At 39.2% G+C, this 18,312-nt stretch overlaps 1 protein-coding gene across 12 annotated transcripts in view; it reads right to left on the bottom strand.

Moving 5' to 3' along the window:
* The window catches only part of PAK3 (p21 (RAC1) activated kinase 3), a 261,715-nt gene that overhangs the window by 46,569 nt on the left and 196,834 nt on the right, over positions 1 to 18,312 (bottom strand). For all 12 annotated transcript variants that reach the window (XM_038588082.1, XM_038588084.1, XM_038588085.1 and 9 more), the window contains 3 exons: positions 12,226 to 12,357; positions 10,975 to 11,140; positions 1,225 to 1,288 (listed from right to left, as the gene is read on the bottom strand). In XM_038588082.1, coding sequence (XP_038444010.1) covers positions 1,225 to 1,288; positions 10,975 to 11,140; positions 12,226 to 12,357 — 362 coding nt within the window. The remainder of the gene's footprint in view (positions 1 to 1,224; positions 1,289 to 10,974; positions 11,141 to 12,225; positions 12,358 to 18,312) is intronic.

Here is an 18,312-nt window from a genome sequence, read left to right as displayed (position 1 = left end):
CTGCCTCCCTCTTATGATTTTCCTACCTAAGAAAGAAACCAGGCACATTCCCCACAAGTGCCCCAAGACTCTTACTCTCAAGCCAAAATATCTAATGAATGCTTTCCCTTATTTTCTGAGATAAGTCAGCAATTTCAAAAGAAACTTAATACAAAAATCCAAGAAAAAGCAATGAAGTACCTGAAGAAGAAATTTACCATTCCTTTATCTGAAAATAGATTCCACTGGCTGAAGGGCTAGCATAATTCTGTAGGCACATTGGCTGCATCCCTTCCTTCTCAGCCAGGAGGCCTCTGGGGTATTATCTTGGTTCCTGGCATACAGTAATTGATCCATCTAAATATCTTGTCTCCTTCCCCATTTAAGGACACCTCTTAAGAGCACTTCATTTGATTTTAAAAAACAACATTTCCCCGTTTCTAACACTGTAGCCTACTCTCAGTTTCATACTGAGATCTGAGAAACATGCCTAATTAGAGTTGACTTAGAGAACTGATGACTCCCACCCTTAGCTCTAGTGAATGATCTGGCCCTTGGTTCCCTTGTCTAGCTGAGGATCAGGATTTTCTGAGGAACTTTTCCAAAGTTCTAATTCATGGGCCCCACTCCAGACTTCTGAATCAAATCTCTGGCAGTCAGGCCTGGGGATCTTTATTCTTAACAAGCATGCTAAATGAAAATGACGAATTCCATATCATTTAGGGATTATTGATCTGTTTCCTCCTTACTTGAATAGTCAACTCTGCCCTCCTCTGGACTATTCAGTAAGGACTTTCCCTGCCCCTACTCTGTCACTTTACAGTTTGACAATGAAACAGGATCTTAAGCATAACATCCATAGAGATATAGGGGAGACAGGGATAAAGGGGATTTTCATACAAGTTAGAGGTTTTAAAAATAATAAATAAATAAATAAATAAATAAATAAATAAATAATTTATACATGTGAAAAAAAAAAAAAAAACAAGTTAGAGGTTTTTATAACCCTACTACTTTTCCAGGGAAATCAGTGTGAATCTTCTAACTATATAGGATTAAAATGTCCCTAAACAATTTGCTCTTGGCTCAACATTAGTGCAGATTCCAGCAGGATGTGTTCCTCGATTAATTAACATTCTGTCAGCTAGAAAGACCAATATTGAGAACGCAGAACATAAATATAACCTAGGCTATTACTGAATCTGAATGTATATCTCTGGTGCTTATCTTTCAATAATCACTTACCCTTGACCTATTTTTTCAAATCTTGTGTATTTTTTCTTTGGGTCACCGACACTCACAATGCTTCCTGAATTTGGGGGGGTGGAGAGAAGAAGAAGAGAGAGAGAGATTTAAATTGATTGGTTCATTTCCCTTTATTTCATACTAAAATTTGCAATGCTAGAGTCAATGACAAATAAAACACTGAAGCAATATTCCCATGCAATTTCTATAATTTATATGGCTAATAATACATTTTATTAAAGTAACAAACAGTAATATATTAATTAAAGTAGTAGTAATAACCCATGCTGCTTTTATAGTCAAAATTGATGATGTTTGATCAACAAAAAGGACTGGACACAACTCAACATTTAAAAAAGTTCCCAAAAAAGGATACTGTAGATTTGGAGATAAAAACATCTAAGATCTTATATGCACTATTTAATAAAATCACTATCTTGCCTGAATCGGAGCAAAATTGAGCACTACACTACATTTAGTTCTGCTGGACAAGTACCTCTTCAGCAATTACCATGAACCCAGTACTGTGCTAAGGGTGATGGGGTCTAATAAAGAACAAAGTTGAATCATAAAGTAATGAGACTCATGCTTTCTGAAAACCTGCATCCTCAAACCCAGGAGCCTACCTGCACTCCATGTATTTTTTAACAACTTTACTGGAATATGATTTGCACACCATGAAGTTCACTCATTTAAAGGGTACAATTCTGGCAGCCCAGGTGGCTCAGCAGTTTAGCACCACCTTCAGCCCAGGATACGATTCTGGAGACCCGGGAGGGAGTCCCACATCGGGCTCACTGCATGGAGCCTGCTTCTCCCTCTGCCTGTGTCTCTGCCTCTCTTTCTCTCTCTCGTGAATGAATAAATAAATTATTAAAAAAAATAAAGGGTACAATTCATCAGTGCTTCCATATATATGAAGCAAACATCGACCAAAGTGAAGGGAAGTATTGGCAGCAACATAAAAATGGTTGGCAACTTTAATAGCTCACTTTCAATAATGGATTGAACAGCCAGAGAGATCAACAGAGAAATGGAGGAAGTGAAAAACACTCTAGATCCACTGGAGCTAATACATATACAGAAACGCTTCACCCACCAATTGAAGAATACACATCCTTCTCCAGTGCATATGGAACATTCTCCAGGGTAGACCACCATTTGCTAAGCAAAACAAACCTTAGCAAATTTTACAGGATTGAAATCGTATAAAATGCCTTTTCTAATCATAATGGATATAAACTAAAAATCAATAACAGAAAGATGATTGGAAAATTCCAAGATAGTTAAATAAAACGCGTGAAAGAAGACACTTCAAGAGAAATTTAAAAATAGTTTGAACTAAATTAGAATCAAATACAACCTATCAAATTGCTTGGGATGCAGCAAAAGCAGTGCCAAATATTTTTGATAAAAAGGAAAAAATCAAGTGTACAATGCAATGGCTTTTAGTAAATTATCTGAGTTGTGCAAATTTATTAAATTTCACCATGGTCTAATTTTAGGACATTTTGGTCATCCCAGAAAGAAACCTGTACCTGTTCGCAGTCACTCTTCATTCCCTACCTGTGCCTGCACCCCACCCTTGGCTTTCCAACCCATTCCTAGGCAATGACCAATCTACTCTGTGTTTCTATAGACTGTTCTAAACATTGTAGAGTAAGGTCATAAGCAAGAAAAACATTAATTTATCATGTGTGGCTCTGGGGGAAAAAAAACATTGGTTTTGTTAATTCAAAATAACAAATCCTGTAGTCAGAGGATGAATCCTTGCCACCACTCAGGACAAATCTGAAATAAGTGCCATTGACTCTTCAACGCAGTGCTCAAATAGGTGCAGAAAAATTCCAGGCCACAGCAGCATCATGGGAATATGGGTTCAGCTTCTCAAGTGGACTGCCTTGAAGGGAATCATTTATTTGGATGCCTGTGGCTCTCCCTTCCTTTTTTTTTTTTTTAAAGCAAACATATCAGTATCACTACCTTTGAGTTATATCTTACTATCATGGCTCCTGTTCTAAAGAAGCATAGAGTCAGTAGGGTAAGATTTACACCACGAACTAATCAAGAGAAGGTCTGTAGATTCTACCTTCTCATTGTCGCTCTTATTCATTCCCTCTTCTTCATGCCATGGCTACTGCCATAGCTCCAGGCCCTTGACATTTCTTGTCCAAACAATTGCACTAGTAATTACCTACCTCAACACTCTACCTTCTCTATCTTCTGCAACACTTTTGGAATAGGGTAACCATGTAATTCCCAAAACCAAGACTTTTCCTGGGTAAACTGAGATGTACAGTCATCCTACTTCAGAGTGATTTCACTCTTAATTGTGATTTCTCAAAAGTTCCTCCTCGCTACAAAATCAAGTTCAAATTTCTTAGTCTGGCATAGAGGGCTCTTTACTCTCTACCACCAACCAATCCCTACCTAACCATACTAATCTCATGTAATTCCTCTACTCCTCATCCCTCCTACTTTAAGTCCTAGTAATGCTATCACTATCCAAGGCTTAGGTCTTTGCAGATGCTCCCCTTTTCCCTTTCCTGGCTAACCCACGAATTCCTATTTATTAAACATTATCTCAAGTCATCCTATTTTGTGAATTATTCTCTCATGCCTCTGAGATTCTCATGTTTCTTCTTGAGGGGAGGAACCTTGTCTTTTCATTCAAGTAACTTTAGTGCCTAGAATAACAGCCATCACTGAATAGGTATTTGTTGACCAAATAAATGAGGACAAGAAAGTATGTATTCAAGTGCTAAACTGTGTGCTACAAACAATACCTGGTGTTGATTCAGAACTACCAGTAGATGGTATATTTTGTTTTTTAAATTTTTTTTTATTTATGATAGGCACACAGTGAGAGAGAGAGAGAGGCAGAGACACAGGCAGAGGGAGAAGCAGGCTCCATGCACCGGGAGCCCGATGTGGGACTCGATCCCGGGTCTCTAGGATCGCGCCCTGGGCCAAAGGCAGGCGCCAAACCGCTGCGCCACCCAGGGATCCCAGATGGTATATTTTGAATTAAAAAAATAAATGTTTCAGTCCTGGGGGCACCTGGGTGGCTCAGTGGTTGAGCATCTGCCTTCCTCTCAGGTCGTGATCCCGGGGTCCTGGGATCGAGTCCTACATCAGGCTCCCCGCAGGAAGCCTGCGTCTCCCTCTGCCTGTGTCTCTGCCTCTCTCTCTGTGTCTCTCATGAATAAATAAATAAATAAACTCTTTAAAAAAATTTCAGTCCTGTACTGTTCATCAAGTTGTTAGATTTGTTGTTGCTGTTGGTAGTGGTGGTTTGTTTTTTACAACAGTAGTCCATGTTTCAGTGAAGTTAAATAAGACATATACAATATGTGAGTTGTTATAATTCTTTTTCTCTTGCATTTCCAATCTCAGTCCATGGTACTGCTATCTGTCTACTCAGTAGCCAGAGTATGAAATCTGGAAGTCACCTCTGTCTCATCCCTCACCTTCACTGACCCCCACGCAGTTGTCCACCAAGTCCTGTGCTTATATCTGTTCACCTCCTAGAGGCCTTCTCATTTTGTCCCTTCCTTGTGACTACTATTCTAGTTGGGCCCTCATCATTTTTTGTCTGGGCTATCCCAACATCCTCCTAATTGCACTCCCAACTGCCAGCCCCTTCACACTCTAGTCCAGACTCCACACCTCTCTCTGGTAGGATGCTGTTAAGTGCAAACCCGATCATGAGATTCTCTGGTTTAGGAGTCCTCGATGGCTCTCCCAATGCCTACAGGGTAAAGCTAAACTCCTTGGCATGGAGTACAAGGCTCTTTATATCTGACTCTTGTTTTATTCTCCGTCTCTTATCCTATCCACCCCTTCCCCACTAGACCTTCACTGCTTTGACCATAACAAATTGCAGCTCATGAACAGCTAGCTCTTGCTTGACAGTTGAGCTTCTTCTCTTACGACTCCAGTCCCACCACCTACCACCAATTATATATTCAAGTGATGTTGAATAATTTAGCACTCCTAGACATATGCCTTCATACCTTCTATACTTACTATTCTCTTGCCTGGAATGTCCTTCTTAAATTTCCAAGTTCCTATTTATGCTTCAATTCAGCTTCAATGGTGCCTCTTCAAGGAAGCCTTCCCTGATTTTTTGGAATAAAGTTAATAATTCCTGTTCTCTATACTACTGTATCTTCTCTCTCTCTCTCTCTCTCTCTCTCTCTCTCACCTTTGCACTTACTCTGCTTCTCTACACTTAATACACCATGTACCCATCTCTACATATTTGACATCCTGTTACAGATTGTGTCTTAAAGACAAAAGTCAGGTCTCATTCATTTCTGTATCCTCAGTACCTCCTCAAACAATGTTATGTGAGAAATACATGAATTACTCAATAAATGTCTGTTGAATTGAACTCAAATAAAATTAGGCATTTCCTTTGGTAAATGCCCCATATTTTAAGAGAGAGGTTGGAGAATGTATTTTAATTGAGTTACGACTATAGAATGCCACCAATTTAACAATTTCTGAATTGCCACTTCATCTTTCAAATTGTCTTATAGATTTCTACATCACTGAGAACCGTTCTTACTCAAGTCAGCTATTAATGGATAGGGGCCTGGACACAACGACTACTATTACTACTACTTCTTTGTCGTTGTTGTTGTCGTCTTCTTCTTTTGTAACAAAATGACAATTTTAAAGTCCTTTGAAACCATTGTTTTATTAAGGAGTTTATAGTCTTCTAAGAAAGTTCTACTATTAAGTTGCTGAGCAAATTCTTTTCCATAGACTGAATAAAAGCAAATAAGCTTTAGCCCAAGCCACTTTCTGAATTATGACCAATTTCAATTGGCAGGGTTCAGTCAATGAGGTTTTGTGGTAATAAATTACTTAACCTTTATTTCCTTGGAATGCAGAATTTAAAAAAAAACAACCTGGAAATAAATCCTTTCATGAAGATTACCAAAAGACAACAATTTTGATGAGCTTCTGCCTCTGAATTTAACTGCTGTACAAATAAAATGGCGTCTCCACGTCCACTACCCTTCACAGGAGAGGGTGTGCTGCCATCTACTGATGTAAGGCAAATGCACAGGAGGTCTTGTTTACAATTCCCAATCACAAAATAAGCTTTCCAAATGACCTGTTTCATCAGGACCATTGTAATTTGTTTTTATAAATTACACGAAGGAAAGGAGGAGAAGCCACCATGACACAATAGTAGAAAACAGTGACAAGAGGCAGCAACTCAAAATCAAAAGGGGGGAAAATAGCAATGCAAGAACAATTTCCTACTGGGGCAATTTGTTCAATAAGAAACCAACTATTCATTTAAAAGTGTAAGGATTTAAGAAATGACTAAATAGCAGTATTTGAAAATAGGGTTCATGATGCAGTTTCAGTGGCAGAAGAGTCTATCAGTGTCTCTTCCTACGTATGAAACTAAGTTGAACTCTGATCATTAAAAGGATTCCTTTAGCGCACTGAGAAAGTTTTGATTCCTGAGAAAAAGCAAAATAATTCTCTAAATTAGTATTAGTCCTATCTGAGTGGGAAATTAGAAGAGTTCTGAGTGGAGAATGCTGGAGAAAGGGAGGGACAAAAAGAGGAGTTGACTGTGGGACCCAAGACAAATTTCCTGCCTTGCACCATTTTGCTGACAGCGCCTTTTGGAAATTTTCTCTAAAATGTAGGGGTTTCTTTATTTTCCAATAGATTCAGACAGACCACAATGAACAAGCCAGACCCAGGCTATCTGTCTGTATAAAACTGAAATATGATCTGTTTATTTCAGCTATTAATGATCCCATGGTCTGGCCCCCACAATCAGCATTTGCATGGAAGAGGAGTAGCTTGGCGGCTCTGTGGTCTGGGCTTCCAATCTCACAGTAATGGGATCTCTGAGCCTAGGATGATGCTGCCCTCTCCTCTTCACCATGATTATGGTGGGTTCCACTTGGGTATGGGATGTAGGCTATTGCTCTACCTCTGTCTCCTATCTTCCTCTCTTCTGCCTCTCAGTGCAGGCTCCTTTACTCCTTCCCCGAACTCCAACGGGGGCCTTGATTCACTCGATGACTTTCGTATAGGAACCATACATCTTGGCTTATTCCTGATTTCAAATATTGTGTCCCACTGGAAGACTCCACTTTTTTATGTTGCAAAATATGGTTGCTCTCATTTGGCAAAAATTACATAATAAATTTATACTACTATGTACTGTGCTAGGTGCCTTACATACTTTATCCCATTTAGTTCTCGTGAAATCCCTATCACATTGGTACTAATATTATGTCCACTTTTCAAATGAAGAAACTGAAATTCAGAAGAGTTGAGTGATTGGCCTAAGAACACACAGCTAGTCTGGGCCTATGACTAAGACTCCCTTATGATTCATTATAAAGCCTGGCCTAGTGTGTTATCTTACTAAGGCTTTATACTCATGTAGTCATCACCATTTACTGAGCACCTACTGTGTACCAGGGACTGTGGCTGCAGTTTTTATATGCCCTATTCTCATTTAATTACTATTATGCTATGAGGTTGGTACTATTAATATCTCCACATATAAAAATATATATAATAAATTATACATTTATAAAAATAAATATATATAATAAATATATATGTGTGTGTATATATATATGTATATATATATATTTTTTAGGTGAGGAAAAAGAGGTCAAGGAAAGTTAAGTAACTTGCCCAAGAAACACAAGCAAAGGGCTTGTCATTTGAATCCGGGCCTTTCTGACTCCAATACTACTCTTAGTCATAGTTTGAGCTACATAAAATCTATCTTATAGACAGAGTGCAGTTATGATTCTTATCTCTGTCAGACAGATAAGAAACTGAGGCTCAGAGGGGTGAAATAAATCGTCTGATGTCATACAGTGAGTCTGTGGCAGAGAAGAGGGCACACAGAAGGTGCACACACAGAGGTGCAGCAGAAGCAGGAAAGAATCACTTTGTAGACTTGATGGTATAGCTTTGCCTGGACCTGCTTCATGAAAAGCACTCCCCCATTTTTCTACAGGTTCTCCCTGTCAAGATCTGTAAGTGTGAGGTCAGGCTGGCAGTTACAGGTGGCTTACTGACTGGAGAGAAAAATGAGTCTCCGGAGGCCTGAGCTTTCTCCACTGGAGAAGAAAACACCCAATTCTTAATTTAAAATGTAATCAAAGGCACTTTTCTCCTCTTCATCATGTTGCTCAGTGCAGGGCAGAATAAACAAGCAATGAGAGAAACCATGGATCCAGCACCGCTAGGATTTGCAAGCAAAGCCAGATTTTGGCCCAAGAGAAGAATGCTTCTCTGTCAGTGAATGTAAGAAAAGCATTTTCGTTTTAACAAATCGATTGGGATTTGAAACATACCCATAATAGTCATTGTTTTAATGAAAGCAACACTGTTAGAATTTTATTTTATTTTTTATCCTATTTTGTTTTTTATTTTTTTAAAGATTTATTTTTTTCATGACAGAGAAAGAGAGACAGAGAGAGAGAGAGACAGAGACATTGGCAGAGGGAGAAGCAGGTTCCATGCAGGGAGCATGATGTAGGACTCGATCCCAGGATTCCAGGATCACATCCTGGGCTGAAGGCAGGCGCTAAACTGCTGAGCCACCCAGGTGTCCCTGATTTTTAGAACCTAATACAATATCATAGGTCATGTCTACATGGACAAAATAAAGAAAAAAATTGAGGTAACTGTCTGAATAACTGACAGAAATCATCCAGGCAATTCTTTCTTTTTTCCTTCTCTTTTCCATATAGAAACAGATGGGGATACACAGAAGCAAAGTGCGTAATGGAACTAGTGTCACACCTTTGAAGCAAACAGATTTGAGTTCACACTGTCACTCATTAGTTTGGTGATCTGGTCATTTTAGTATTTTGAGGCTTACTTTCACTGATCTGTAGAATGAGGATATTGAAATCTAATGAAAGGTATTATTCTGAAAATTAAACCTCATGGTGTATGTAAAGTGGCCAGCACAGAAAGTGCTCAATAGATGCGAACTATTACTACTGTTATTCTCACTAGAGTCATATTTAATCACATAGAGTCAGTTGGCTGAAGTCTCAGTGAACTCAATTCCAAACACTCACTCCCAGCTGCAGCCCAGACCTTTGCCTTTCCAAATACCTTTACCCCAGAATGTCTCAACCTCAACACTGCTGACATTCTGTGTTAAAGAATTCTTTGTCACAGAGGGGAAAGGAGGGGATTGTCCTTAGCATTGTGAACATTTTAGAAGCATCCCTAGCCTCTATCCACTAGATGCCAGCAGCACTCCCTGTGCTCAGACTATAAACATGTCTTCAGGCATTGCCAAATATTTCCTGAAGGGCAAATCGGCCCCACCACCACCTATGAGTCTCCCTGTGGCTCTCTTCCTTTCCTGAGGTCTTTTAGTTGGAAATTTGCATGAAACAAGACAGCTTCCTGTTCTCTAGTTGTATGACATTACTGAAATTTGTCATCCAAATAAAATTGTAAGTTTCTTGATGGTTGGAAATTGTTTTTCTATGGTTTCCTCCAAAGATTCTTGCATAGAACATATGAGGAGAGACTCATATTTGTTTTGCTCGTTTTTTCATTCATTCACTCAAAAAGCATGTGTTTTTATGCAGCACTTTATCAGAAGCTGGACATAAAGGAAAAGGAGACTCAGTCCCTTCCCTTGAGAAGCTCACAAGTCTAAGGGAAAGAGATCGGACTAGTGTGGTGTGATTTGCTACCATAAAGGCAGTAAAGAGAATAGCCTTTAACTCAGACTGGGAGGGGCAAAGAAGGCTTTCCTGAGAAGGTAACTTTTGAGTTGGGTTTTGAAGGATGAATAGGAGTCAGTGAAGGATGAATAGGGGCACTGATTGCAGATAACTAGCAATTTGTTAGATGTTTCTGTAGTATGAGTTTAATAAATATGCTTCACAGACCTTTGACTCATTTCAGCAATGTATTTTTCTTAAATCTCCTTGGCTCAGAAAGCTAACTGAAAGAGGACTATTTCATGAAACTGGAATGAGTGTGTGTGCACACGATGTACACAATATGATACCGTGGGAGGGAGGTTGCTAGCATTTGCTGGCCCTGCCCCCCTTCTCCACATAGAAATACTCCTAAATTAAGAGAAAAGATGGTATTACTGTGGTTGCTGGTTTTGATTGACTGTGTTGGGCTTTGAGGTTGACTTGTCTATCATGATTGATCAGTTGGGAGACCTTGGGGGATGATCAAAATATATATCATCAGATTATTTTATTCCTTTCAGAGTGTCATCTTAAAATAAAACTCACTGTTTAATCATTGTGTCAAGTTTTCAACTTAATTGACTTTTTCAAGTGAAAATACTTAGTTTCTGTCAGATTCGGAGTGTGGGGGAAGGAGTGATCTGGAATACACAGCAAGTTCAAACCTTTACACCTTTTGACTTCAGGAAGCCTGGAGTTTATGCAAGGAGGCCCAAATTTTAAAGGCTCGGTTCCCATTTTATTTATTTATTTATTTATTTTTAAAAAGATTTATTTATTTATTCATGAGAGAGAGAGAGAGACAGAGACACAGGCAGAGGGAGAAGCAGGCTTTTCTCAGGGAGCCCGATGCGGGACTCAATCCCAGGATCACAACCTGAGCTGAAGGCAGCCGCCCAACCACTGAGCCACCCAGGCGTCCCTCGGTTCCCATTTTAAATGGTTTATGAGACCATCCTATGAAGTAAGTAACGATGGCAAAAACAAAACCAAAAAACAACCAACTCACTTAGCTTTTCTAGGATCTCCTCGTCTGTCATCTTGGATTTTTTCCGTTGCCGATCTGTGTTTCTATACAAAGTACTGGAATTGGCGTTCTCAGCAGAAGGTGGTGTGGCCTCTTTATTTGGTGCTGCTGGTGAAGCTATGGATTCCAGCACAGAGCGGGTGTAGATCTTAAAGATAAGGGAAAAAGTTCTATGATGAAAACAATAGGCCAAGCCTAGATGCTGCCATGTCAATGAGGTTTTATTTTGTAAATTAAGACAAAATTTTAAAGCAGTTTTAGGTTCACAGTCAAGTTGAGAGGAAGGTACAGATTTCCCATCTACACCCTGTGCCCACGCATCATAGCCTCCCCCATTATCAACAGCCCCCCGACCTCAGAGTGGGACATTTGTTACAAGTGATGAACCAACACTGATGCGTCATAAACACCCCAAGTCCATAGTTTACACATAGTTCACTCTTAGGGTAGACAGTCTATAGGTTTGGACGAATGTATAATCTGCCATTATGGCAGTGGAGTTCTGTCATTACTCCAAAAATTCTCTGTGCTCTGCTTACTCATCTCTCCTCCACATCCCAACCCCTACCCCCAATAAGTCTGTAAAGACAAGTGATGAATTAATTATTAAACAAGAACTTTAGGTTACCTCAAATACCCTGTGCTTGAAAGCTGTCAGGACCCAGTCTTCTGAGGTCCCCATACATGTTGTGCTCATTCTGGTCCTGGTGTCTCTACTTAGGCAATTCTTCCTACTTGATTCATGTGGATTTCTTTCTCTAATTTAATTTCTGCAGCAATTCTATAATTTAGCACTTACTTATATATTGTTTGGTATTATTCTCTAATTGTCACATGCTATCTCATATCCCTGAAGAGCAGCCTCAACCAAGGTTGTATCTTATATTCTAGATCTGGGAACATAGTAGATACTCAATAGGGTGGGAGCTGATTCACTAGACTTTGACTCTACAATTGCTCCAGATGACATTTCCTGAACCACTGAGGAGTAGTTATTTGAGACTTACTGATTTTGTTTTGTTTTGTTTTAATTTTTATTTATTTATGATAGTCACACACACACACACACACACACACACACACACACACACAGGCAGAGACATAGGCAGAGGGAGAAGCAGGCTCCATGCACAGGGAGCCCGACGTGGGACTGGATCCCGAGTCCCCAGGATCGCGCCCTGGGCCAAAGGCAGGCGCCAAACCGCTGCGCCACCCAGGGATCCCGAGACTTACTGATTTTGTATGCTCAGGTCTTGGTGCAATGACTGGTGGGGGCTCATTGTCATCTTCTTCTTCTTCCTCTTCTTCATCTTCTTCTTCAGACACAGGAGGAGCCAAAGGCGGCTCTGATGCTGTTTTTGTACTCTTGTGACAAAAACAAAGTTTAGAGACCAGGTATTAACTCTTCATTGTTTTTCTTCAGAAACAAGAAAAGGGAAATAAAATATTTAATCATGTAGGGACATGAGAAAACCGCACCTTTTACAAATGAGCAGAACCATCTACAGTTTGGTGATCAGGACTGCTCACATTCAGAGGTAAATTCAGGTCATGGTTTATAAACATCATGAAAATTTTAAAGATCTTTTCATTTTCCACTGAGCTCAGAAACAGTGAGCTATTCATTTAATATTTGCAAGTTCAATGTTTTTGAAATCAATGAATAATATCTTTTTAAAATGCTATGAAAGCCTTCAATTTGTACTGGGCAGATTGTCAATTCGCTGATTGATAGTTTGTCAACCAGAAAAGGGCTATTTTGTGCCTAAAGATCAGAGCATGCATATGGATATGGTATTAACACAGCTCTGCAAATACTCACTAAGTACAAGCAAGCCCATAAATGTTGCTTCCCTGTTCAGCCTCCTGGAAAGAAGCACTCAGAAAGTAACAGACATGAAGATCTAAGGAATATTCATCAACATAATTATTCAGTCTTAACCAACAGGTATAAATGGTGATTTGCAATGCTAAAAACTGCTACACCACCACCACCACCACCAAAAGTAAGAACAATCATAGTATCTAGGATGGATTCTTATCATTCATATTTATGCAGGGCTTAAATTGTCCCAAAGCTGAATTTTGAAAGAACTATGACCACAGTTCTCAAAGTGTGGTCCCCAGACCAGCATCATCACAGGGAACTTGTTAGAAATGCAAATTCTTGGGTTCTATCCACACTAATGAATCATAACTCTGCGAGTGAGGCCTGATAGTATGTTATGACAAGCCTTCCAGGTGATTCCGGTTCAGGTTCAAGTTTAAAAATCACTGAACAATGACACAGGTCTGTGCTGTCCAATATGGCAGCCACAAGCTGTCCATAGTTAATGAGCAGTTACATGCGCTATAACTTAAGTGGGTACTAAGTTTAAAATACATACCAGATGTTAAATATGAAAAAAAGTTGTAAAATAGTTCCTTAGTGAAAGACATTTCCTTTTATGTTGTGTATATGTTGAAATGACAGAATTTTGAGTACACTGGGTTCCATAAAATATCATTAAAATTAATTTCACCTTTTTCTTTTTACTTTTTTTTCAGTGTGGCTACTAGAAAATGTAAAGTTACATATATACCTTTTATGACATTGATTCTGTTGGAAAGGACTATTAAAGATTTTTTTATTTTTATTTTGTGTGTGTGTGTGTGTTTATATTTGTATTCTGTTGACATCTTTGGGTATACTGGCTCAAGCTAATTCTAAAAAGAATTTTCATTTCTTGAGGACAAAGCTCCTGAGGTAGATACAGGGAGCCTACTAATACACTATTAAATCAAAGGACCTCAGCCTATGATTAAAATTCAACATGGATTTTCTACAATCATGTATAAACTGATGGAAGATCCATAAGGTGTAATCATATATCTAATCAGAGACAGCAAGATTTATCTACTGTAAAAAGGAAGATAACTTAGAATTTATAAGAAAGTATTTGAAAGAATATTTGCTTGCCCTGATATACATACTGAATGGTTTAGACTGAAATTTATATGCTTAGTTAATATTGGTTTTCTTATGTATACACCTATATTTATTCTTAATTTGGCCAAAATACCTACACTATTATATTGTACTGTGGCTGTGTAGAAAGAAACATGCGTTAATGACATTGAGGTTTTAGAAAAAAAATCCATTTCTTCTTTGAAAGACTAACTCTTCAGAGCATTTCAGTGGGCACACTTAGAAATTGCCTTTAGGTTATTGGTGTTTGCTTTGAGATTATTCTGTTCCAGAAAGTTCTGCTTTCTTATGCCAGCGGGGATCAAGAATGCACCTAATCACTGTTCACTGGTGGAAGGGTAGAACCTGCATATAAACTGGCTACCTTTTATATGGTAAAGCTATCTTACAGGCAAGTATTATATAATACTATATATTATATATAGGCAGGCAATATAAACCATGCCTAGAGTAGTTAGCTTTACCCGGGCTTATGAAAATATCTGAAGTAAGAAATAAATCATTGCCTCCAAAATGTGACAAAAAACTATAAAGTCTAAAGCAATTAATGTCTAATTACATGTCTATGAAGAATAACTATAGGTCAACTTCACTTAGTGACTTCTATTTAGTAATTATGGAAATTTCATTAATTAAAAACCAAATTGTAGGGCAAGCCCAGGTGGCTCAGCGGTTTAGTGCCGCCTTCAGCCCAGGGTGTGATCCTGGAGACCTGGGATCGAGTCCCACGTCGGGCTCCCTGCATGGAGCCTGCTTCTCCCTCTGCCTGTGTCTCTGCCTCTCTCTCTCTCTATCTCTCATGAATAAATAAATAAAATATTAAAAAAAAATAAAAACCAAATTGTAGATTAGATTGTCTTCTTCAGCAACAGCTCTTGAGTTGTCAAAATGATTTCCAATAAATTATACCTAACCAAAAATTTAGTGTTACTTATAATCAAATAATTTCAAAATCAATATTAAAAATCACTTAAAAAGTTCATAGCAAAAAATTATTTGGGGTAGAGGAGCCCTTTAATATATTTGATACAATGCATCATGTGGCCTCCATAAATGAGAGTATATGTATTGCCTATAAGGATCTGAAAATTGCCCTGGTGGCAAATATAATGGGCCTAGGTCTAGGCTTCTCAGACTGGTACAAAAACCAATCAGACTGGTACTACTGACCAAAAGGTAACCTGGCACATCTCAATTGTTGCTACTTCACTAAAGATGATCCACCTGCAAAACTACACTGTTTAGTATTCGTTACTATCCTCACTATTCTCATTTCATATGGGAGACATTCTGCATCCCCGAGGATGGTCTAAGGGACTGTTAGAAAAACTAACATCTTTCATCTTCTGAAGGTTTGTAGGGGAGGAGGGAGACCAATGTTTCTGTTTATCTAAGACTAGACACTATACTGTCACGTTGGCTGGTTGGTTGGAAAGAATGCATGGCCTTCAGTGGACATTGTGTTTTGCATGGTGGTCAGGCCAGAGAGCATTAGCTTATCTAGAACACACTTAGAACACCAGGCGTTGGCACTGAGAACTGAAATCCGCATTATTTCCTGGCCCCGTATTGAGTAAGACCTGGACCAGCATACTTCTCCATCCCTGTGTAAATAATACTGGGGCTAGGCATACTTTCTTTTCCCTGTGTTACACAGCATCAAATGAGAGTATATTTTCCTGTTTTTATGTTAATACTGAGAACAAGCAAAAATAGCAACTTCTTACTCCATGAAATGCTTGTTCTTGGAAGATAAGACTGAACCAGCTGAAGTATTTTACTTGGTACGAATAACAGCTTGCTCACCAAGACTCTCTTGAAGTCTCTCACTTCACCAATCTAAAGTGATTTAATCATAAACACTGCACAATCCTAACCTGTTCCTTGTCTTGTAAGACCTGCTTTAAAATCACATAGCCATAGGGCAACTGGGTGGCTCAGTCGGTTAAGTGTCTGATTCTGGATTTCCGCTCAGTTCACAATCTCAGGGTCCTGAGATCGAGCCCCGCGTGGAGCTCCACACTCAGTGGGGAGTCTGCTTCTCTCTCTCCCTCTGCCCCTCCCCCTGCACTCTCTCTCTCAAATAAATAAATGAATTTTTAAAAATAAAATAAAATCACATAGCCATGCCCTAAAACCCTGTAAAGTTTCTCCCTGGACATCTCCTTTTTAAGACACTGCTAAAACCCTCTAAAGGGAGGGCTCTTTCTTGGTGCTAAAGTTTAATAAACAGCTTTGCTTATTAACAGGTTTTGCTGGTGGTCTTTTTGGGAGCCACAAGTATAATATTGCTACACTCTTCCTTCTAGGTTGAGATTACTATATCTGTCTAAGCTTGAAAAAAATACAGATACTTTGGTTGCTCTTCAGATGATAACCAGAGGGGAGGGTGGTGGGGGATGGGTGAAACAGGTGATGGGAATTAAGTAGTGCACTTGTCATGATGAGCACTGGGTGCTATATGGAAGTGTTGAATCACTACATTGTACACCTGAAACTAATATTAATTACACTGTATGTTAACTGTCTGGAATTTAAATAAAAATTCAAAAATAAATCAAAAAAGCCCAAAAAGGAAAAAATAGATGAACAACAAGTAAAAAAATTTTTTTGTCTTATTAAAAATCTGGGATACATTTCTTGTGCCACACAGTGGGGCAAAGGAGGTGATTCTCTACTTGAGCAGGATCCTGGGGTCTTTTAGAATTCTGAAGTGTTTGGACAATCTCTTCAGAAAAATACAGGTAGGTATATGCTTTTCCATATAACTTCAAGGGCTCATAGATTGTAGGAAGCCCATCCGTACAGACTATAAGTTATTAAACCCTGCTCTAGAGCATATACTAGCTAGAGGAATTACCTTAGGAAACTCTTCTTCCTTTGAGCTTCATTGATAATGGTCAAAGGAATTAGAAGTAAGGACCTTGGAGGCTCTAGATAATGCAAAGTGTGGTCTGTGGGCCACTTTTCAAAGGAGGTTAAGATACAGATTTCAGGGCTCCATTCCATTTTGACTTGCACACTGTCCAGGCAATTTTGACACACACTGAAGTAAAAGAACCACTAATATAGATGAACAAAATAAATGCGTACTTCAAATCAAAAGCTCAATCTGTGTCAACTGTACAAGTAGCCTAAAATTGAAGAGTAGGTCCCTGAACAGTATTTAGTGTTTAATACACTCATACCAAAGAAACTACCATGAGTGAGCAGTAAACTAGATGTCACAGGATTATGGGAGGTATTGCTGAATTCAATATTAGTTATGTGGTCATTAGTTTAAAATATCTAGTGAATAAACTGCTTCTATGTTAATTCCCACACAGGCCACTAGAGGACACCAAAACTGATCGGTTTAGGCTATGTCGATTAGGGATAGTCCAATCCTATTAAATCAGATCTTATGGGATAGCTAGGTCTACTTAGGAGTGTTTATAATGCAAGAAAGCATAAGCAGTGTCAAGTGCAATCTCCCCCTGGAACCATAAGGAGAGCACAAGGTGCTTTCAATTGTCCATTCCTAAGTAGCTGAGTCCCACTGAAGAGGTCCAATCTAAATTTGAGCATCTAATCCAGTTCATTCGATCAATACAAACCCAGCCTTAGTTAAACGGTTTAGTGAACAACTACACCTGGAAATCCTGCCAGCCCTTCAAACTCCAAACTGGCCAATAGAAAACTCAGCATCTGCTCACAGAACTTTGTAACTCCTGAAAGATAGCATCCTCACCCTTTTGGCCACCGTCGTACCATTTTAGGTCTGCAATCAGCTTCGACCTTGACCTTTCCTCCAGCATCCCAAAATCCAATCAATAACCTAAACATTTCTGCAATTTGAACCTCATCTCCACTCCTACTGCCACTATCTCCCTCAGGACCACCTTACCTATGGGCCTGGATGCCTGCGCCACTCCTCCAACTGGTCTCCCTTCACCCAGCCTCACCTTCCTCCCCCCCCTTTTTTAACTGAAGTTCGATTTGCCAACATACACAGTAACACCTAGAGCTTATCCCATAAAGTGCCCTCCTCAGTGCCCATCACCCAGTTACCCCATCCCGCCGCCCGCCTGCCCTTAAACTACCCTTTGCTCGTTTCCCTGAGTTAGGAGTCTCTCATGTTTTGTCACCCTCTCTAATTTTTCCCACTCATTTTCTCTCCTTTCCCGTAAACTCCCTTTCACTATTTCTTATATTCCCCATATGAGTGAAATCATATGAAAGATCTAAATTAAATGTGAGACAAGAATCCATCAAAATCCTAGAGGAGAACACAGGTAACACCCATTTTGAACTTGGCCACAGCAACTTCTTTCAAGATACATCTATGAAGGCAAAGGAAACAAAAGCAAAAA

The sequence above is a fragment of the Canis lupus genome, chromosome X (assembly GCF_011100685.1).
Source record: "Canis lupus familiaris isolate Mischka breed German Shepherd chromosome X, alternate assembly UU_Cfam_GSD_1.0, whole genome shotgun sequence".
In the NCBI taxonomy this organism is placed as follows: Eukaryota; Metazoa; Chordata; class Mammalia; order Carnivora; family Canidae; genus Canis; species Canis lupus.
The sequence above is the reverse complement of the archived record's forward strand: the minus strand, read 5'-3'. Positions and strand labels throughout refer to the sequence as shown.